The 23276-nt window shown below is 35.8% G+C and overlaps 1 protein-coding gene across 2 annotated transcripts in view; it reads left to right on the top strand.

Moving 5' to 3' along the window:
- The window catches only part of WDR7 (WD repeat domain 7), a 286826-nt gene that overhangs the window by 94161 nt on the left and 169389 nt on the right, over positions 1–23276 (top strand). For both annotated transcript variants that reach the window (XM_037508477.2, XM_054694021.1), the window contains one exon: positions 1335–1458. In XM_037508477.2, the coding sequence (XP_037364374.1) occupies positions 1335–1458 (124 nt within the window). The remainder of the gene's footprint in view (positions 1–1334; positions 1459–23276) is intronic.

The following is a 23276-nucleotide window of genomic DNA, read 5'->3' as shown; positions in this document are numbered from 1 at the left end:
CACTGGAGGAGGGTCCCACATGGCGCGCAGACCTCTCCTGCCGCCCGCTGCTCCCCTCAGCAGTGTACTTCGGTCCTTCTGCCTGCTCTGCTCCCCACTCTGGCTCTGGTGAATTCTCTCACCCTCCCGCGCTTCTGACTGTACCCAGTGCATGTATAAAAAACAAACAAACAAACAAACAAACAAATAAATAAATAAAAAACATGCCTCTTTAAAAAAAAAAAAAACTTATTTTGGTTCAAACGCTTATCAGATACTGCTAAATTATTTTTCAAATACAAATAGTAAATTGACTGGTACACTACTGAACAAATGACTAGTTTCTTTGTCCCCTCAATGATACTTTTGTCAAAATAAGAAAAACCTAACTGAAACTATAAAACAAAATTGTATGTCACATTGGAAAAAAAAATACTGTAATTTTAAAAAATAGTTCCCTTCTATAGAATTAATGCTGTTCTCTTGTTTGTTGACAACTATTTGTTTAAACATAGGTATACATGAATTGTGTGGATTTATCCTAAGTGTTTAGTAAATAATACCTGTTTAGCATATATAATATAAAAAAATTCACTAGAAAAGGCTATGTTTCAAGTTAAAACAGAATAAATTTAATAGTTCTAAGTGACTTTTGTCAATAGTATGTGTGAATTTAAAAAATTGAAAATGCTAAATTAAAATCAAGAATGTTTTGACAGCTTTGGAAAATGAAATTTTTTTTTTTTAATTTTTTTTTTTTTGTTCTTTTATAGAGGCATGTTTTATTTATTTATTTGTTTGTTTGTTCGTTTGTTTCGTTTATACATGCACTGGGTACAGTCAGAAGCGTGGGAGGGTGAGAGAATTCACCAGAGCCAGAGCGGGGAGCAGAGCAGGCAGAAGGACCGAAGTACACTGCTGAGGGGAGCAGCGGGCGGCAGGAGAGGTCTGCGCGCCATGTGGGACCCTCCTCCGGTGGCCGGGGAGCAGCCGGGGATCGAACCAGCGCTGCAGAGGCTGCGGGCAGCTTCGCAACCCAGCACTCAACCGCTGCGCCACCGGGGAGGCCCGGAAAATGAAATTTTTAACCGAAAGCTTAAGATTGAATGTGCTAACAGAAACCTATTAGTGTTAAAATATGTTTCAGTGAGATCATGAATTAAAATGTCTTTCATGATTTGCTAGCATCCAATTTATTCCACTCAGTGCTTAATTTGGTTGGTAGTTTTTCTCATGTAAATAAAGGTAGTCTTTATATTTTCTAGTTTTCCTTCATTGTGAACTTTTCAGTTTTTAAGCACCTCACCAACTGATCTGCTTTCTTTTTGTTGCATTTGGGTCTGTGGACTTCAAAGGTCCGAGAAGCCGCTCAAGCCCTCCTCCTGGCAGAACTGAGAAGAATTGAGCAGGCGGGACGCAAGGAAGCCATTGACGCCTGGGCTCCTTATTTACCTCAGTATATGGACCACGTCATATCCCGTAAGAGTCCTCATGCTTTCCTACAAAGCTTTTGATGCACATGTAGAAAAAATTACCCAAAGTCATAATTGTACATGCTCCTTACCTATCAACACTAGTAAATTGTTTACCTTACAGTGAAAACTGGTGGCTCAAATTCTGCTCATGCATTTTCTAAATCTCTGCAGTTCGGGGTTTGGTGTTAAAATAAACAAACAATCCAAGAATTATGTAAATACCAAATTTTTCATGAATGGACTGATTCCTTATAAAATGAATCCCCAGTCAAAAGCCCTGCCTTATTTAACAGTCGCATCTGCCTCTGCCCACTGCAGCAGTGCACTTGTACTGCTGACTGGGTAGATAATGATCTAATGATATGCACGGGCAAATACAAGGCAGAGCCTTTGCAAGTTGAAGTTGGAATTGTGAATCCTTAAAAAACAAGGATCTGGTAGAAAGAGAGATGGGTGTGCTCTTGAAAAAGAGAAAATTAACAAGGAATTTGACAGATATGTCTTTCAGAAGAGTATGATTTGAATGGGTTGGGAAAGGCCTTGTGGAAAATGTTGACATTCTTGAATATATTTTGCAAAATAAAAAGTTTGTAATAAACAAAGGAACAGACAAAACTAAACCAAAGCAGGCAGGAATCTGACTGTAGGATTGAGGCTACTAGAGTGGGAAGGTGAGAGAGGGAGGAGCATAGGGGGAGGGGACCCAATATTAGAAGGTCATGGGTACTTTGGTGGCGGGAGTGGTGGTAACATACATGAATAGAGGGGTGAACCCACACCCTACGTCATACACAGCATTGCAAATCAACGTTACCTCAATAAAAATAATGCAATCTAAAAAAAATAAGTAAACACTCCTTTAAGATAAAAAAATGTTGTAATAATGCTGCTAGGTCAAATGTGAGTTGAAGAAGGGCTTCAACTGGGCCATCATTATTTTTTTCTTCTTGAAAAATGTGTGCTTCATCTCCAATTCATTTTTTTTTTTATAGAGGCATGTTATTTATTTATTTATTTGTTTGTTTGTTTTGTTTATACATGCACTGGGTACAGTCAGAAGCGCGGGAGGGTGAGAGAATTCACCAGAGCCAAAGCGGGGAGCAGAGCAGGCAGAAGGACCGAAGTACACTGCAGAGGGGAGCAGTGGGTGGCAGGAGAGGTCTGCGCGCCATGTGGGACCCTCCTCTGGTGGCCGGGGAGCAGCCGGGGATCAAACCGGCGCCACAGAGGCCGCAGGCAGCTTCGCAACCTAGCGCTCAACCACTGTGCCACCGGGGAGGCCCTCCAATTCATTCTTTATTAGTCCATGAGTTTTCAGAATTAAAATTTTAAATTATATTGTGTATAAGATTATATCAGTTTCACTTTCTTACAGTTTCAATGAAACTGAAAAATAACTTTTTACTGTGAAAATTTGACCTGGATTTTAGGTGGATTCATTTGAAACGAGCTTTTTTTTTGCCTATACAAGTTATTCTTGGTAATGGATTTCTCATTAATATGCCAAGACAGACAATACATGAAAGAAAATGAAAACAAGCTTCAGAGAAGATTATAATTTTTATAGCTGTTTGCCAGTGGTGACTATAGTTGTTTAATTAGGTAAATGAACTTGAACACTTAACCTTTCTTCGCCTTAGTTTTGTCACAGAAAAAATGAAGATGATAGTAAGACTATATAGGATTATTTTGAGTAGGGAATGATTTAATATTTGTTAAGCACATGGAACAGTGACTAGGTCATAGTAAGCACTATATAGTTGTTAAATAAATGCATTTATAATCTATAACAGTGTAATTATATATTCGACATATAACTAAAATATCGCACATAAACAACTCTGTTAAAATCCATTAATCTGTTCAAGTAGAGGACTATTTACTGAGAGAATAGGTGCATTTGTGCAGTGGGAATTTTTTAATTTTAATAAAAGGAAATTAAGTCTAAAAACCAGAGTCTTTAGACACATGGACTCTAAGTATTAGTACTAAAGTTCTTGGGTAAATATAAGTTTAAAAAATAAACTTCTAGAATTATTTAAAAAAAGTAAAAATTAAGATTAGGATAAAACTGTTTTTGAGCATTTGGAGAGTATGAAATAGTGCTTTTTGTTCAGTAACTTGTGGCTATCAACTTCATAAAATAACTCCCAAAATACAATTAGCTAATCAGCTCATCATAACCTTATTAAATATCAATAGAAGATCCCAAACTTAAGGACAAACTATAGATTAGGTTGAAGGTGAAACTAAATAGCAATTCACTAAAGATTCTTTCAAAAGGAATATGCTATTATATTGTAGAAATATTGTGAAGTATTTTTCAAGACATTTTATGGACTAGCATAGTGCGGGAGAATCCAGGACAGTAGTCAGTATAAGGGAGGCTGTTGCAGAAGGGATGTGACACCCAGACCTAAGTATAGATTGAGTAGAATAAAGATCATTTTAAGCCTTGATTACAAATTGCATATAAAGGTTTAAGAAAAAAACAAAGATTATTATAGTCTTGTGTTGTTTGGGAAGAGAGGTACCATTAACAATAGTGGTGGAAGCCTCTTTTTTTTTTTTTTTTTTTTTTTTCAGGAAAAAAGAGAATGAATTAGCTCCAAGTAGAGGCATAATACAGCCACACATACTCCCTGAAGCAATGAATTAAAGAATGAATACTTTGCTAGGTGAGAGGTCTGTTAGTTGGTCTAGAGAGGATACAGAATTAGTAAAATAATGACAATATGTACCACTAATTGAACACCTTCTCGGCCAGTCTTTGCTAAATATTTGGTTTGTGTTGTCTTTTTCAACCATTGCAATAACCTTGTAAAGTAGGTACTATTGTCACCACCGCCGTCCGGCTTTTCTTCCTCAGTCCTCCCAGAGGCGTTAATTGAGACTAAGAAATTAATGAACTTTTTGAATTTTTTGAAGGCCCCCATTTTTTAGTGACTATCACTACTCATTCTTTTCACCCCTATTTCCTTTTCTTTTAGCATTCTGAGGTCTTAAATGGGGATGAGAGGAGGAAGAGTGAGTAGATAGTTGACTTAGTTAATACTGCTAATTGATAAGTAAATAAATGATAGTGTCATTTCCAAATATATTAAATCCAACAACAGTGAAATAGAACAGAAAAATAACTAAGAAAATCACTCTTTGTGATCCTCATCATTGTCAAAAAAGCATAAGTTAGGTTGCTCTTAGCTAAAATTGAAATCTTTTCATCTAGGTAATTATAATCCTTAGTATTTCATTATAGTATCTTGGAGTACTTTATCAATTAACTGAATGCTGGCTTACAATTTCACTTATCATAATTGTATTTTTAGTGAAAGAATAAATGAACACTCATTCCACATGTAACCAAATCATCTTACACCATCAACTCTTGATATAATATACTAATCTATTCTGAAACTTTCACATTGACTGAGTGTAAAATTAGCTTTAGTTTGCTTTACTGGGAGCTTTCTATTTTAATAAAAGGATGTCAAGCTAAAGGAGTGGGGATTCTGAATGTGTGAAAGGAGAAGAAAGCACACAACAAATGAGGAATGACCACATAGGGCTGTTGAACAGATTTGCTGTCCAAAGGGATCAGAAGGTTATGGAGCCAGCTGGTGGGCAGCCCACACCTGCCATCAACATGCTTGTAGTGAAATCGCTGCTACCATTGTCACTAATGTTTCCGGAGGTGATTATTATAACAAGTTATAGCATAAAGCTTTACTTTAGAAACCTAAAAGGTATTCGAGCATAGAAACCTTTTTAATCATCAAAATGGGTAAATTATTAAGCAATATATCTGGGAAATATCCAGTCATCAGGCCTTTTCTTATCATTTAATCATCTGAAGCATTCAAAAATATGCAATAATCACCTAAGCAGTATTGGCAGTTCCTGACTTATGACTGGTTCAAGAGTCCCTTATTTAGATATTTGTCGGAAACTCAGAAAATGTTTTTACTGAAGAACAGAATGTCATACTAGGCTGATCTTAGAGATTTAAAGTCTGAGGTTTAAAGTGGGTAGTAACTTTCTCTGATTTCATAGTCATTAAGTGATTGAGCTAGGACTAAGATGACAACTCAATCAACTGGTCATATTGAATGGGTTCCTCTGGAATTTTCTTTAGGCACATTTTGCAATAATGTGGAAGGCTTTTGGATATTTGTTTGAGAACTTCAGGAAAGCAAGGGGCCAGAGTCATTTGCGTGTCTTAGGATAGTTGAGACCATTAAAGGAGAAACTTTTTGTACGGCATGCAGGATAGCGCATATTTCACGTTCCTATTGGCTGGCAGCCCCCTTCCTACACTGGTTTCTAACATTATGGTCACTGTTTCAGAATTTGCTTTATGTTGTTCAGGGATTCTGTCAGTAGACATGAAATCACTGGGAAGGAATAAAGGAGCAATAGCCAACTTTAACTGGAAAGCCAGTTCACAAATTTTCATAAAACTAATTCCTTGTGGAATGATACAAGAATTTTGCAGTGAGAACACATTCTTTTATCCTTTACAAATATAGTCAGTATATAAACATTTGATTCCTAATTTCTGATAGAAAATTTGAGGATAAGTGTATTATTCTAATGGTAACAGTAGTCAAATGATAAGTAATGTATATGTACTTAAAATAGTGAATATAAAGATTCTATTTTCTGAATTACAGCCCATTAGGATGTCTTTGTAACTACTTTCATGTTCCAAAACACTTTTTAAAATTTATTTTGGCTATTCTTACTATGGAAGGATTTATGTTATTTTTTGAAACTGTTGTGTTACAATGTGGATAAAGATAAAATGTAAGTTGTCTCAGTTTATTTTGAAGGCAAGATGCTTTGCAGAACTCAATTTTAAGTGTCTCTTATTTGTGACATTCTACATGTAGCATTTTGATGATTGACTTTTTTATGAGGTCAAGCACCTGCTAGTTTATGAAATATACCCACACTTGCCCTTCATTCCAGGCAGTGACTACTGTGAGGTAAATGCTGATGGTTCCTGATTTCCTCTGGCCTGTGATGCAGTGACCTTATAGGGCATAAGGTCACAAGTGTAATTATTTCTTGTGTTGTATTCTGCTTGCTCACAGTAGCTCATCTCTTCCTTTAATTTCAGAAACATCAAACACATAAAAGTCACTACCATTCTATAAATCAAAATCTCTTCTAAAGAGGATACTCTTGTAATTTTATGCAGTTATGGCCGATATATTAATTTGCAAATTTATCATCTCAGATATTGATAGAAGGATGTGTAACACATCGTGTTTAATACGTATTGATGTCATCAGAAAGAACAATCCTTTGTTCTTATTGAGTCCCTGCCTTTTTAGCTTCCTTTTGTGTTAAGGTTACCAGGGTTAGACTGGTCTTTTATCCCCTTTGGAAAGAGAATAGGATTTCTTTGTTCAATGAACGATACTCTTAGTAAATGTTTTGGGTTTGACTTCAACATGCCACACTGTAGTATCTATTTTAACCTGGGATTGAAGTCACTTTTCTGATGCTTATAAAGTAGTGGTCATTCAGAGCACAAATGTGGATGGACCAACAATATACAAGAAGGTAAGATGGAACTATATATTACAGAGTTAGTGGAACAGTATATTGTATCTGGTAGAAATAATTTAAGTATTAGTGCATTTTTTGCTAGGAAAAATATTTGCAGAGTTTGCTGATGGGAGAGGGTGGGAGGGTATTGATGAATATTATGTGAATGAGTCCTCTTCCTCTACTCTCCCACCCCCTAAAATTCTTAACTACACAGCATTTTATTTTTATAGAATGCTTTTTTTCTGGGTAACCCAGGGTTTGAAATCAAATGCTCAGATTTTAAAAACTGGCTATTTAAACACTACAAAATGTCTGTGGCTTTTCAAGCATCTCAGTAGCCAGATTTGTTGTGTTGGCCCATGCTGTAAAATTCTCACCACTTGTTTATTGAAGAGAGTGGATTTGTTTATCTGACCATAAAAGAACCCAGATTGATAAGCCTCTTGCATTTCATATACCTATTTTTAAAATAGTTTTCTTTCCTCGTTATTGTCTAGTAATTGTTACCAATTTTTATTACTGTTGGGCTGTTTTATCTCAACCCTAGTAGCTTCTGCCCTGATTTCTAATTTACTGTTTCCAGTGTTTTGGGAGTGTAGAAGTCAGATAACCAATCTTATTTGAGTCAAATATAAAATAAGAGTAAATTGGCTAGGAGTAAGTACTTTCTGATGAAAAACATCCCTAAGCTTTATGTAAACACTTAGTGGTTCCCTGCTGGCTCTTCACATTCTGCTTACTTGACTACTTTCTCAGGTCTTTTGTTACATTCCGGGTGTATCTGTTTTTTTGGGGGGGCTCATATTCTAATTCATATTCATATTCTAATTCCCCAATTTTGGGGAAAAGTCAGGAAAAGTCATTTGGTTGTTCATGAAGAACTATTAGTTCTAAAATACCCGTTTTGTGATGGACATCTATTTTGTGAATGAACTGAAATGAAAGGATGAGGTATCCTCAGAAGTACCCAGCATCGTGTTTCCTGTGTTCATGCAGCCAATGAGAAATAACTGTGTGTGGTGATTAGAAAGGGAAGGTGTCAATTTATGACTGTGTGGTCTACATAAGAAATGATTTCATGTTCTGTGTGAATTTTTATATTGCGAGGCAGAAAGGATTTGTCTTAAGACAAACTATATTATGCAAAGCACACTGTCTCTATATTGTATCTGTTTGCAGTGTTTCATTGAGACCTAAGGGATTTGTTCCTCTTTTTTCTTCCAGAGTGTCAGAGCTATTGGGCTTAATTTTAAGCACTTTAGACTGATCATGTATTTAACAGCATTAAACTGTTCTACTTATCTATATTTGGCTACTAACCTAATGGAATAACAATGAAATTTCTTCCTAATCGGTCACAACTATCTAAAGGAAAATCCTTTAGTTCCATGTGACTTGAGTTCTTTCAAGTGATATTTAATATTCTTATAATTTTCCTTATATCCTTTTTATAAGTCTTGGAAATTACAGTAGCAAAGTGGCAAATTAAAAATGAAAGCATTACTGGATCGATTGGTTACATAGACTTCTAAGTCATAAACAGAACTGCTTGCAGGTTAGGAGCTCACACCTCAGGATGGAGGCACTCCTCTGTGTTAAGGTGCTGCGACAATATAGCTGACAGTCTGGTTTCAGCCCATCTATAGGAACCCTGGGACGGTTATCCATTTTGCAAACAAAGCAAAGCGCAGAGTATCAGGTAACTTGTTCCTTGTTTAACAGTGAGGGATTGGGGGGTGGAGGTGTTCCATCAAGTGTGGAGCTCCCTGCCTGCTTTTTTCCCTCTCATTTCACCAAGGAGACTCTGGTTATTCACTGGCCCCTGCAGAAAAGTTTCTGGAACCAAATCATTTTACTTTTTCTCGTGACCCCTTCTTTTTCTCTTTCACATGTCTCCCCTTCCCTTTGCTGCAGAAGTTGGTTACCTCTCCTCGAGTTGTAATTGGTGGCAAGGCCTCTAGGGGGCACAGCTGACTTTCTTTGAAGTATTGGTACACTTAACTAACAGCTTTAAAAAGTTGAAATTCTTATGCCTATATATACACTTCTTTATCCTGTGACACATTGTTTTTAAAAAAATGGTTTCAAATTGAAATGCCTGATATACCTGTAGCTGAGGTTCCAGTGGCCTTTGCTATAATAAATGACCTAATATTAGTTGCAATGAAGAGTATGATATTGATTTGTACCATTAGTCTCTTGCTGATTTGCTGAAGAACAAAAATTTATAATGCTAATGGAAATAAAGTACTTTACAAAACACTGCACATGAATACCGGAACATGTCTTTGTAATAGAACAAATGTCTGGTAAGCTTTTAAATATAAATTTTCTTTATTCTAGTACAGTTTATTCCAGTACAGATACTCAGAGTGCTTTTCAACCTGTTTTTACAGAATAAAAAGCTGAATTGATGATATTGTGAATTTAAAAAATCTTAGACACTGAATATACATGTGCAAAACCAATCTTGCTTTCATTATGAGACAATTATAATTTTATATCATATTCCCAATTTTACTATCTCTTTATATTGATTGGAATTTTTTTGTAATTGTATTGTTTAAATATTTTAGTTCAAAGCTTTGTGAACTGTATGGGACAGATTAGATCTTATGGTTTCGAAGGAAAACAATAACTTCTTATTACAAGAAAATTATATGAATCTATTTTCAAATACCTGTATTATTTTATTCTAATAGCTGCTTTGATTCTAGTGTTATTTATCAATCCTGGAATTAAAATGATCAGGTTATACAAAAAATATCTTTACTTAATTAATTCTGACTCTCCACCTTTTTTGTAGAGGTATGGTATTTTATATTTTATTTCTTTTTAATATTGTCTCAATCATTTATTACATATATAATAGATTTTTATTAAGTGGATTTTGGTACAATAAGTATTTTAATGTGTTTTAATATTTATAAATGGTTTCACTGTGCATGACATTTCAGACTTGGTTAATATTTTAGCACCTCTAGTATACAAACATAAAGAAAAAAATTGTTTTATTGGTTTGAGCACCCGAATTGACCCCAGCAAGATTGAGATTGATTTGGTTCCTTTCAGCCTGTTAAATGCCAATCCAGTCATCTGTAACAGTACTTAGTATTTTTGTAATTTTTCTCTACATATTTTCTGTGTTTGCTCTTATAAAACTTACCCATCACTTGAAAAAAAAATGTTCCCTCCTTGATTTAGAAATGAAAAACAACTACAACCACTTATTTTATTGTTTGTTTTAAAAACTTGTTTCTGTGTTTAATGTCAGTGCTGTAATTACAATTCTCTTTTGTAAGTCCTTTTGAAAGGACTTTCCATTTTAGTAGCCAAAGATGATTAGACTTACATGTGAAATATGTACTGGGCCTGAGGAACACTGAGCTTTAGGAAATGGAAATGGAAGAGGAGCAAGTGTCCTTAGGACATGAATATTCCAATACTAGGACATATGATGAAACTGGCCCTCTAATAATCAATCACTGGCCAGCAAAATTGGAGTAACTGGTGGGCATAAAGGTGTAAATCAGCTTATTATTTTTTTTTTGTAATCACAGCACAGTATTGGCCTTTATTATATGTGATAATGACTATATTAAGAGATATATATCTATATACTTATATATATATATCTATATACTTACTAATCTAATTTCATTCAGTACACCCGAACATGCTTCCAAACAGGATTTTTTTTTAAAATAAATTTTATTTTTATATTCCCCATACAATTGCAACCCCCTTATTTTGACCCCGATCCCTCCCCTGTGTGGAATCCCACACAGGGATCCCCACCCCCCCTACACCCCATAGAGTGTCTCTGGTTCATAGTTTTTTGTTGATTTTGATTTTCACTTTCTTAGAGTTATTCTTTTTCCTGGTCCCTTATTTAAGTTTTCTAGATTCCTGCTATGAGTGAGACCATCTGGTATTTTTCTTTTTCTTTCTGGCTTATTTCGCTGAGCATGATCCCTTCCAGCTCCATCCATGTTGCTGCAAATTGCATGTGTTTATCTTTTTTGAATGCTGAGTAATATTCCATGGTATATATGGACCACATCTTCTTGATCCAGTCATCTATTTTTGGGCATTTGGATTGTTTCCAAAGCTTAGCTATTGTAAACAGTGCTGCTATAAACATAGGGGTGCAGGTGCTCTTTGGAATTGATGTTTCTGTGTCCTTTGGGTAAATACCTAGGAGTGGAATTGCTGGATCCTATGGAAGCTCTATGTTTAATAGGTCCAGAAATCTCCACACAGCTCTCCATAGTGGTTGGACCAGTTTGCACTCCCACCAACAGTGCAGGAGAGTTTCTTTTTCTCCACAACCTCACTAACATTTGTTGTTGCTAGTTTTTTTAATATGTGCCATTCTCACTGGTGTAAGATGGTATCTCATGGTAGTTTTGATTTGCATTTCCCTGATTACAAGTGTAAATCAGCTTATTTTTGAGATACTTTTCTATCTCAGACATGAGGTGAAGAATTTTTTTCCCCCTCTCTGTGAGGGGCTAACAAGGTGTACTGATTTTTTTTTTTTTTTTTTTGTATCCTAAAGCAAGAGTCATGTTTTTAAAAAAAAAAGTCAAAAGTCAGGGAAATTAAGCTCATAATGAATGTCTGAGTTCTGGTTGATGGGTGGAGGATTGGACATTTGCACTCTTAATCTAAAGTGTTCTGATGCTTTTCATAAAACATTTACATAGGGTGGAAAGTAGCCATATCATTCTTGGATGTGACTGGGATTCTGGGAACATCCCAGACTTCTCTCTTACAGAAGTTGAGTGGGAACTGGGGCGGCCACTAAGCTTTTCCTGGTCCATTTTGTCACTCTCACCCTTACGGAGAAGAGATTGGAGCACAGCGATTCTCAAAAGGAAGGGTGGAAAGCAGGAGGGATGAGGTTCAAAAGATGTTTTTCCTAAACATTGCTCCCTCCACCATGAAGATCTTTATTCATTTTATTGTTTCCCAATCAGATGACAAGAGTGAGGGAGGAAAATACAGTTTTTTCCTAAAGGATTTTTCTAATGGTGTATAAGTAACTAATTTACTGATCCAAACTCTTGATTGGGAACTTCAGTGGGAAGATGGGTGTCAGGGGATCTGGCACCTTGTCAATGTCACCATGCATTAGCTGTAACCTCCCCAAGGTTTAAAGATTTGGGAGGCAGTAGTTACTAACTAAGCTCTAAACTTCTGTCCTTTCTTATCTCTTTTACAGTCCTTTTTTTAAATGTAAAAGGAGGGGAATAAATGAATCCATGTTTTTCAAACATTTTAGGTAGTAAACTTATGTGACATCTTAAACCAAGAATACCAATATATGAAACAGATTAAAAATATATTAGTAGGGTTTTTTGGAAGTCTAAATCCTTGTGGGTTTTTTTTGGGTGTTGTTTTAATGACAGATACTTCATTTCTTGTGCAGTGAAACCATTCATGCTCTTTTTTCATCTTTGGATTCTGTCTCACACATCAAGAACTAGTTAACTATCTGCTCCCTAAATGCCTCTTGCTCTAAAATGAGACCGCCTTCTCTCCCCATGCATCTCCCCCCATAGAAGGCTGTGTTCCAAGGTTTCCTTTGTACAGGGCAATTCCACAGATGTGTTATTGTGCAGGACAACTTTCAGTTTCTATATAATTTTTATAGTTCTGTATGGCAAGCTACAAAATACATTCTTTTTACATCTCCAGCAAATGACTGTGTTCTTAATAGCGATAGCTTGCACCTAACAAGAAGCAAACGTAGTATGTGCTTTAGGTATACTGTGTGAAATAGTTGTCTCCTGGAAGCACCTAATCAATGTTGAATACACTGCATTAATGTTTGATACATACTTTATTATTTTGATTTAAAATGTGGTAACCTTTCAGATATGGATTGGCCTGGTTTTAGAACTTATTTGTTCGTATATAATTGTGTAATGTGAGTATAGATTCATATATATTCAGTCATTTTTTAATAACCATGACCCACTTGACAAACCTGTACAATAATCACTTTTTGCCCATGTGGCTTAATGAATTGTCATTGGATGAGGTTCAGCCTATTCTTCTAGATTTTTTTCCTGCCGAGTTATAAGTGCAGTGATGTTTCTGTGATATGGCCCATATGGACTCAGTACATTGATTTGCATACCATCTTAAGAGACATGCTAGTTGAGTTTTGAATATTTCTCATACCAAGCATTTAAAGACTCATTGTTTTAGATTAAGTGTTGGCTGGGTGGATTCTCATCCAGTCTTTGTCAGTGGGCGTGCAGGAGGTGGTGATGGCGCACAGCAGAAAGTCGCGTTGGAAGTTTAGCTCTCAGGCACTTACGCAAGTCTACATGGATACACTTCTTTCCTTTCTCCTTTTCCTTTTTTGGCCTTCAGCCAAAGCATGCTTAAACGCTTCTTACAAAAGCAGACTTACCTTTCCTTTCTATTATGTGCCAAACAGCCTCAGAAGTGATTGGTAGAGGGCAGGGGTTGGGAAGGAAGCCTGTCAACTAGGGATCATGTCAAATGATAAATTAGGAAGTTTGTCCCGTGGTGATCTCTGCTTTTCATTTTATTAGAGCGCCTAATCTTGATAATTCAAATTTTAACACGCTTTCTTCATTTTTTTTTTCATTTTACTTTCAATTTCCAGTTTGTCTTTTTTTAGATTTTTTTTTTTTTTAGTTAAATGAAATACATGATTCCAAAGTGAAATAACAAAACTAAGTTATTTGTTCAGAGAAATTTAGCTTCTCTCCTCCCCTCTGCCCTTTACTTCCCCCCTCTTTCTTCAGATAATCATTTTTAAAATTTTTTATTTTTATTTATATATTTTATTCTTCTTCTGCCCACTCCACCCCCATTTAAAGTCCTTTTGTTACAGAATACACATAATGTAAATGTTACCATCTTAACCATTTCCTAGTGTATAATTCAATAGTGTTCGGTTGTTGTGCCACCCATCTCCAGACTGCTCTTCTTGTGAAACTGAAACTGAACCCACTAAATAGTAGCTCCCCATATTCCCCTCGCAGTCCCTGGCAACCACCTTTCTGTTTCTGCCAATCTGTCTACTCTTAGTGCATCATGCAAGTGAAATCATACCTTGTTTGTCTTCTTGTCACTGGCTTATTTCACTGAGCATAATGTCCTCAGCATTCAGCCCTGTCGTAGCAGTTGTCAGAATTGCCTTTCCTTTTAAGGTGAATAACATTTCATTGTACTGCTGTGCCATATTCTGTTGGCCCCTTTATCTGTGATGTACACTGCATTGCTTCTACATTTTGGAAAATAATCCTGCTGTTAACATGGTATACAGATATCACTTTAAGACCCTGCTTTTATTTGGGGGGATATGTACCGAGAAGTAAAATTTCTGGATCAGATGGTAATTCTATTTTTATTTTTATTTGAGATCACTATTGGTTTTATTATTAGTTTACTTTAATACCAGCTCACCCACATTGACAGGATGCAATCCTGAAAGTATCTGCACAAGGTCATTATAAATATGTTGTCCTGTACATATTTATAATGATAATTCTTTTTTAATTTGTTAAGGAACTCCCATGATCTTTGTTTTAAATTTTTTAAAAAGATTTATTTATTTATTTATGCAAGCACTGGGTACATTCAGAAGCATGGGAGGGTGAGAGAATTCACCAGAGTCAGAGCAGAGAGCAGAGCAGGCAGACTGACGTAGTACACTGCTGAGGGGAGCAGCGGGCAGCAGGAGAGGTCTGCGCGCCATGTGGGACCCTCACCCGGTTGCCTGGGATCGAATCAGTGCTGCAGAGGCTGCGGGCAGCTTTACAACCCAGTGCTCAACGCTGCACCACCGGGGAGGCCCAACTCCCATGATATTTTTCACAGCATCTGCACCATTTTACATTCCTACCACAGTGCACAAGGGTTTCAGTTTCTCTGCATCCTCACCAATACTTCTTATTTTGTTATAATGATAGCAGCCAACCATATTGATGTGAGTCCTTTGTCCATTTTAATTGGGTTGTGTTTTTTTGTTGTTGTTGAATTTCAGGGTCCATTAGTATATTCTAGATATTAACCCTTTATCAGAGAGATGACTTGCAAATATTTTATCCCATTCTGTTTATTATCTTTGACTCTATTGATTATGTCCTTTGATATAAAGAAGTTTTACTTTGTGATATAATCCAATTTATCTATTTTTTTACTTTGTTAACTGTGCATTTGATGTCATCGCTAACAAACCATTGCCAAATCCAATGGCATGAAGCTTTCCCCCTGTGTTTCCTTTTAAGAGTTTTAGGTCTTATATTTAGGTCTGTGAGCCATTTTGAGTTAATTTTTATATATGATATAACCTAAGAGTCAACTTCATTCTTTAGTATGTAGATGTCCAGTTTCCCCAGCGGCATTTATTGAAAGGTTTCTTTCTCTTGCTCTATTCTTTAATGTAGGCAAATGCATATATTCATTTATACACCCCCCTCTCCTAAGTGATAATGTGTTAGTTGGTGCATATCTTCACCTACCTTTTCTGACTCAACATATACTGAAGATCATGTACTAGATATACCTACCTCCCCCCCTTTGTTGGTTGTGTGGTGTTTGTTTGGTGGGTGAACCATGTTTTAGTCATCAAGACTCTTATTGATGGACATATAGGTGCTTTCCAGTTTTGATTTTATGGAATAGACTGCAATGAGCAGATTTGTGCCTATGTCTCTTAGTGTGTTGACAGTGTCTTGGATACATTTCAAAATGTGGTATTGCTGAGTCCAAGGGTAAATGTTTGTCTAGATTTGTAACACGTTTCCAAGTTCTTTGCTGTAGTGGTTTACCATTTTGCATCCTCAATAACCATTTTGCACCCTCAATGAGAGCCTGTTACTTGATATCATTTCCAGTACAGTATCCTGTCATGCTTTTGGAATTTTGAGACCTATAAGTCAGACATGAGATGTCAGTATTTTCTCATTTTGTATTTTTCTTGTTAGGAATGAGTTCAGCATCTTTTCACATGACTAAGTATGTTTTGTATTTCTTTTAAAGTAAGTTCATATCTCTGCTCATTTTTACATGGGGTTGTTTGAGTAAACCTTTATAAATACATTTAAATATTTACTGGTTTGTTATTTTCCTATTTACTTTGCTTATGGTATTTTTTCCTCACAACCTAATTTATTATCCCTTTCTCTTTATCATTTCAGAATTTTGTGTCAAATTTATGGGAGTTTTCTTTAGTACGGGAATTTCCCACATTTCCATCTACTACTTCTGTCATTTCCATTTATTTTCCTTGAGTATCAGTTGGAATTTGATTTAATCTGTTTACTGCTATGAAGAATGGATATTGTATTTTCCATGCAACTACCTGATTATCCCCAAAGCATTTACTATGCATGAAGTTTCTATATATAGCTTTGTCTATTTCTTATTTTGTTTCTCTGTCATATTTGATTCATGTACACTTGAGAAGAATTTATATGATGTACATTCTGCTACTTTTGGATGGAACATTCTATATACATCCATTACATCCAGTTGGTCTAAGGTATGACTTTAAGCCATTGTTTACTTGTTAGTTTTCTGTCTAGATGATCTATCTATTGATTTAAGTGGATTGTTTGTGTTCCCTAATTTTGTGGTGTTGTGTACTTCTCTCTTTAGGTCTGTTAATAGTTGCTTTATACATTTTGATGCTCCTATATTGGGTACATATGTACTGATAATTGTTATGTCTTGTTAGATGGACCCCTTTATCATCATAGAATCACCATTTTTATTATTTACTACCTTTGCTGAAGGTCTGTTTAATCTGATTTGAGTATAGATGTTCATGCCTTTTTAAAAAAAATTGTTGTTGTATAGATATATTTTTCTCCATTTCACACTTTTCCATATGCAGCACATAGTTGGGTTCTGTTCTTTAACCCATCCAACTACCTGTGCCTTTTGATAAGTGAGTTCATTCCATTTACATCTTTTAGGGTGGTTATTGTTGTATGAAGCCTTACTACTGCCACTTTTCTTTTGTTTTCTGGTGGTTTTTATATCTCTTTTTTATTTCTTTTTCCTTTATATGTCTATCTGCTATTTTATTTTGATGGGTTGCTCAGTTGTTTCTCTCCTTTATTCATGACTTTCGTCTCTGTCCCAGCTTTTTGCTTTGTGGTTATTGTGGGATCTATATAGGATGTCTCTTATTTTTGATCTGTTTTCTTTGAATGTCATCTTAACTTCACTTGACTATACAGATAGAACAGTCTTGATCTTTGAGTTTTTGAATGTGTCATTTCAGTCTCTCCTGACTTGTAGATTTTCTACTGAGAAGTCTGATAATAGCCAGACAGGAGTCATGCTTGTATGTTATATGCATTCCTCCTCCCTTGCTGTCTTTAATATTTTTTTCTTGGAGTCCTGATTACTTAGTATTATTTGTCTTAATGTATATCTCTTTGCATTTAAAATAACCAGGTATAATCTGATAACTTCATGGACTTGTATATTCAGCTCCTCCCACAAGCTTGGAAAATTCTCTGCTGTTATTTCTTTGAATAAGCTCTCTATTCCTTTACCCTTCTCATCACCTTCTGGAATACTCATTATCCTAATGTTGCCTTCCTAATGGAGTTGTATACTGCTTGTAGCATTTTTTTCTTTAAAACAAATTTTTTTTTCTGCTTTCATCCACTTGAATAATTTCTAGATTGTTCCCATTGAGCTCAATGATTCATTCCTCCATTAGGTCTATTTTATTTCCATAGCTTTCTATGGCACTCTTGATATCATTTATTGAGTTCTTCACATCCTGAATCTGTTAGGTTTTTTTATTCATTGCTTCAATCCTTCCTTCTGTTCATTGATTTTGTCCCTCAAGTTCATTGAATTGGTTTTTCTGAGTTTTCTTATATCTCTGAGTTTGTTCATGATAGCTATTTTGAATTCTCTATCTATTAGATCCCATATTATGTATCTGTAAGTTTGATTTCTGGAGAAATATCATACTCTCTTTTTGATGTCATCTTGAAATGTCATATTGATTGGAGGAATAGTCTTCTGTCTTCACATTTGGTGTGTCTGTTATCTTTTTACTTTTGGCTTTTTTGTTGGGCTTGCCTGACTTAATTCTAATTCAGCAGCTTTGTAATAATGACTGTATTTTTCCCCCAGTAGGTGGTGCTATGGATTTAGTTTTTGACCTCTGCTTGCCTTGCTGCTAGCAATTATAGCTACCACTGTGTGATTACCACTTGTAACCCAAATTGTAGTGGGCATAGCCACCATATTCTGGTTCTGCTGATGTGTTGGCAGGAATGGGAAGATATAGGGGATTTAATCACTGCCACAGGTAGCAGTGGGAGCCTGACTAGCCTCTGCTGCCATGTGGTTTCTTTTCTATGGGGTTGTAGCCTGAGACTTGACATCTGAGTTTCTCAGTAACTGGCTTTGATAGTGGGGAATTGGGACAGGGGGTTGGGGGTGGGGAGCAGCTTTCCCATGCTTTCTGTATTGCCCTCTTTATAGAACATCCAGCTTGTGGGGCCTGCCTCGTAGCTCAAGGGGTTAAGTACCACACTATGAAGCAATCCGCAGCATCTGCAGCAGGAGTTCTATTCCCCTGCCGGCCAGGGAGCAACCCACATGGCGAGGCAGACTCCTCCTGTCTCGCCTGCTGCTCCTCTCAACAGTGTATTTCAGTCAGTCTGCCTGTTCTGCTCCCCACTCTGTCTCTAGTGAATCCTCTCACCCCCCGCATCTCTGGCCTGCACCCCAGCTCTTGTATGCATAAATAAATAAATAAATCTTAAAAAAAAATTCCAGCCCGTGCATTGTGCCTCATCTCCCCACCCATATGCTACTGCTCTCTGCTTCTTTGAAATTCTCTTCAGTTGAGAGTATGGACCTGTATGCTGTCTCTGCCCTCCCCTCTCTGCCACCTTGAATGAGGTTGACTATTCAGGAGATCCTGTTCACCCTGGTCTTGCTGTCTTCACTAGCCCTGATGTATCCATGTAAGACATCCAGATGTGTGACTCTCTGCAGTGTACTGACACAATGAGCAGAGGAGACTCCTTTGCTCTTCAGTTGATTAATTCATTGGATTTTAAAGGAAAGATATAAGGGAAATAAGTCTTATGCTGCCGTGATGCTGACATCGTTCCCCCAACTTTTTTCTTCTGATGAAAACATTTAAGATCTACTTTAAGCAACTCTCAAATATGCAAAACAGTATTGCTAACTGTAGTCACCATGCTGTACATTACATCCCTAGGGCTTATTTACCTTGTAACTAGAATTTTATACCTTTTGATTTCCTTCTGCTATTTTTTTTTAGCTTCTTCCCCACCTTCTTATATCTGGCAACCACTAATCTGTTCACTGTATCTGTGAGTTTGGCATTTTATTTTTAAAAATTCTGCATATAGGTGAGATTAATCAATGTTTATCACTCTCTGTCAGCTTATTTTACTTAGCATAATGCCTTCAATGTTCAACCATGATATTGCAAATGTCAGAATTTTTTTTTCTGTTTCACAACTGAATAATATGCCACTGTATGTGTGCATATACACATATATACACATATCTCATTTTCTTTATCCATTCATTATTGATGGACCCTTGGCTTGTTTCTATTTCTTGATATTGTAAATAGTACTGCAGTGAACATGAGGGTGCATATGTCTCTTTGAGATAATAATTTCATTTTCTTCAAATATATATCCAGAAGTGTAATTGTTGAACCATATGGTAATTCTATGTTTAACTTTTTGAGAAAATTTCATACCATTTTCCATAGTAGTTGGATCAATTCACATAGTTGTATTTGTTATATCAAATATTTTGGTTCTACTTTTTTATTCGTCAGAGCTGCAATTTTTGAATACTCATTAGATATACTTAAAGTTATTATACTGTTGCTGATAATATTTTACATGCTGTGAAGGCTATAAAAATTGAAAACACAAAGATTTATAATAGTTATACACAGTTTTTGTATATGTAGTATTAGGAAGGCTTTAAAAATAGGTAAAGCATTTACTATATACAAAGCATTATACATTTTTATATATTGCCTCTTATTTAATTTTTCATTGTTATTATCATAATTAAAGAACATTTGAAAAGCATGCATCAATAGCCAGCTAACATATGAATATATGCTTATTTGTGCTGAAAGAATTAAATATATTTTTAAGATATATTGTGAAATATGCTAAGGGAAATTTAATTGTGGGATTGGAGTGGTTCTGAAATCATGGATTCTCCTGAAAATGGGTAGGAGTCATTCACTTAATGACAACTCTTTTAAGTATAGCATTTTATTATTGGTGCTCTATGTAGGAGGAGTTAATCTACTTTTGTTAATCTCAAGTTTCTTTAGGATAATTTATCTGTGTTGATTCTGTACTCACTTGGAGTGCTTCCCCTTCCCCAGCTACCTCCTGCTGCCAGATTTTGGGGTGGGGGGGTAGTGGGAGTTCCCATTCTAGTCTCAATGTTGACTTATTTAGAAACATATTTTAATTTTAATTTATGGATTGGTTTTAAAAATGAAAGTTTACATTGGCCTGTTTCCACTATCTTAGTATTCATCAAACTCACTTTTCATTCTTTGTATAACTTTGCAAGTTAATTCTTTAAAAGCTCTGACAGAGGCAATGCTTGGTGCAATTTTAGTTAATTAAACTTTCCGTCTTCCTCTAAATAATTGGCTAGATATAAATAGTCTTTAAAATAAATTGTGAGGTTTAATCAGTGTAATGTAGTAAAATAATGATGTGCTTCTTTAGATATGTCATGCTCATTACTGTATGACTGCTGTATCTTCAGCAGTTTAATGCCATTTTGTCATGTTTCAGCGCAGAAGTAAATACACATCATGTACCGGTTACTTTTTTTTTTTTTAAGATTTGTCATGTTACTTGTTTATAGTCCATGCATGAATATATATTTACATTTTGAGAGCCATAATTAATATTTCATTATTATAATGAAACCACACAATATTCATAAAAATAAATATATGTAGTAAGTACTACATTGCAATCTCCTTGGAACCAAGGGTCAAGACCTTATTTTTGGTCCACAAATGACCCAGCACCAAGCCCTTTGCAGGCAATTAACTGAGGAATACACCTTTTTCGCTCCAGTTATTTTGGCAGTGATTTTAGGGAACTCTTTTTATTTGACTCCAGTGACATTTTTATATAATCCCATTTTTTATTTATTTATTTATTTATTTATTTATTTTTTTAATCTTAAATTTTATTTTATATTCCCCCATACAATTGCAAACGCCCCATTCTGACCCCAATCCTTCCCCTCCCGCCCCACCCCCCCCCAAAAAGTGTCTCTGGTTCATAGTTTTTTGTTGATTTTGATTTTCACTTTCTTATATTCATTTTCCTGGTCCCTTATTTAAGTTTTCTAGATTCCTGCTATGAGTGAGACCATCCGGTATTTTTCTTTTTCTTTTTGGCTTATTTCGCTGAGCATGATCCCTTCCAGCGCCATCCATGTTGCTGCAAATTGCATGTGTTTATCTTTTTTGAATGCTGAGTAATATTCCATGGTATATATGGACCACATCTTCTTGATCCAGTCATCTACTTTTGGGCATTTGGGTTGTTTCCAAAGCTTAGCTATTGTAAACAGTGCTGCTATAAACATAGGGGTGCAGGTGCTCTTTGGAATTGATGTTTCTGTGTCCTTTGGGTAAATACCTAGGAGTGGAATTGCTGGATCATATGGAAGCTCTATGTTTAGTAGGTCCAGAAATCTCCACACAGCTCTCCATAGTGGTTGGACCAGTTTGCACTCCCACCAACAGTGCAGAAGAGTTCCTTTTTCTCCACATCCTCGCCAACATTTGTTGTTGCTAGTTTTTTTAATATGTGCCATTCTCACTGGTGTGAGATGGTATCTCATGGTAGTTTTGATTTGCATTTCCCTGATTGCAAGTGATGTTGAACATTTTTCATATGTCTGTTGGCCGTTTGCATTTCCTCTTCAGAGAAGTTTCTTTTTAGCTCTTCTGCCCATTTTTTGACTGGATTATTTTCTTTGTTGTTGCTGAGTCTCATCAGCTCTTTGTAGATTTTTGTGATCAGTCCTTTATCATTAGTGTTGGGTGCAAAAATGTTCTCCCAGTTGGTGGGGTTTCTCTTTGTTTTTGTTATTGTCTCTTTTGCTGTGCAGAAGCTCTTTAATTTGATGTAGTCCCAGCTGTTTATCTTTGTCTTCACTATCACTGCTTTGGGTGATGTGTCTGTAAAGATGTCTTTGATGTGCAAATCCCGTAGTGTTTCGCCTATATTTCCTTCTATGTATTTTATGGTTTCAGGTCTTATGTCTAGTTCTTTAATCCATTTTGAGTTGATTTTTGTGTATGGTGTGAGGTAGTGGTCAAGCTTCATTCTTTTGCATGTAGCGACCCAGTTTTCCCAGCACCATTTATTGAACAAACTTTCTTTGCTCCAATGCATAGTCTTTGCTCCTTTGTCAAAGATTAGTTGACCATAAATCTGTGGGTTTATTTCTGGATTTTCTATTCGATTCCATTGGTCTGTATGTCTGTTCTTGTTCCAATACCATGCAGTTTTGATGATTATGGCTTTGTAGTATAGTTTGAAGTCTGGGAGTTTGATGCCTCCATTTCCTTTTTTTTTTCAGTAGAGCTTTGGCTATTCGGGGTTTTTGGTGATTCCATATGAATTTCATCAATAATTGTTCTATTTCTTTGAAGAATGCCATTGAGATTTTGATTGGAATAGCATTGAATCTGTATATTGCTTTTGGTAGGATGGCCATTTTAATAATGTTTATTCTTCCAATCCATGAGCAGGGGATGTCTTTCCATTTCTTTGTGTCTTCTTCTATTTCTTTTAACAGTGTTTTATAGTTTTCTTTGTATAGGTCCTTTACCTCTTTTGTTAGATTTATTCCCAAATATTTGATTTTTTTGTTTCAATAATAAAAGGGGTGGTTTTTTGATTTCTTCTTCTTCAGATTTATTGTTTGTGTATAGGAAGGCTACTGACTTTTGTGTGTTGATTTGTATCCTGCCACTTTACTGAAATGACTGATGAGTTGAATTAGTTTTTCTGTGGAGATTTTGGGGTTCTCTATGTATATTATCATATCATCTGCAAATAGTGATAGTTTGACTTCTTCTTTCCTATTTGGATTCCTTGGATGTCTTTCTCTTGTCTTATTGCTCTGGCTAGGACTTCCAGTATTATATTGAAAAGCAGTGGTGAGAGTGGACATCCTTGTCTTGTT

This window comes from Talpa occidentalis, unplaced genomic scaffold (genome assembly GCF_014898055.3).
Source record: "Talpa occidentalis isolate TD23 unplaced genomic scaffold, MPIMG_talOcc4v2.1 talOcc4.13, whole genome shotgun sequence".
Taxonomy (NCBI): domain Eukaryota; kingdom Metazoa; phylum Chordata; class Mammalia; order Eulipotyphla; family Talpidae; genus Talpa; species Talpa occidentalis.
The sequence above is the reverse complement of the archived record's forward strand: the minus strand, read 5'-3'. Positions and strand labels throughout refer to the sequence as shown.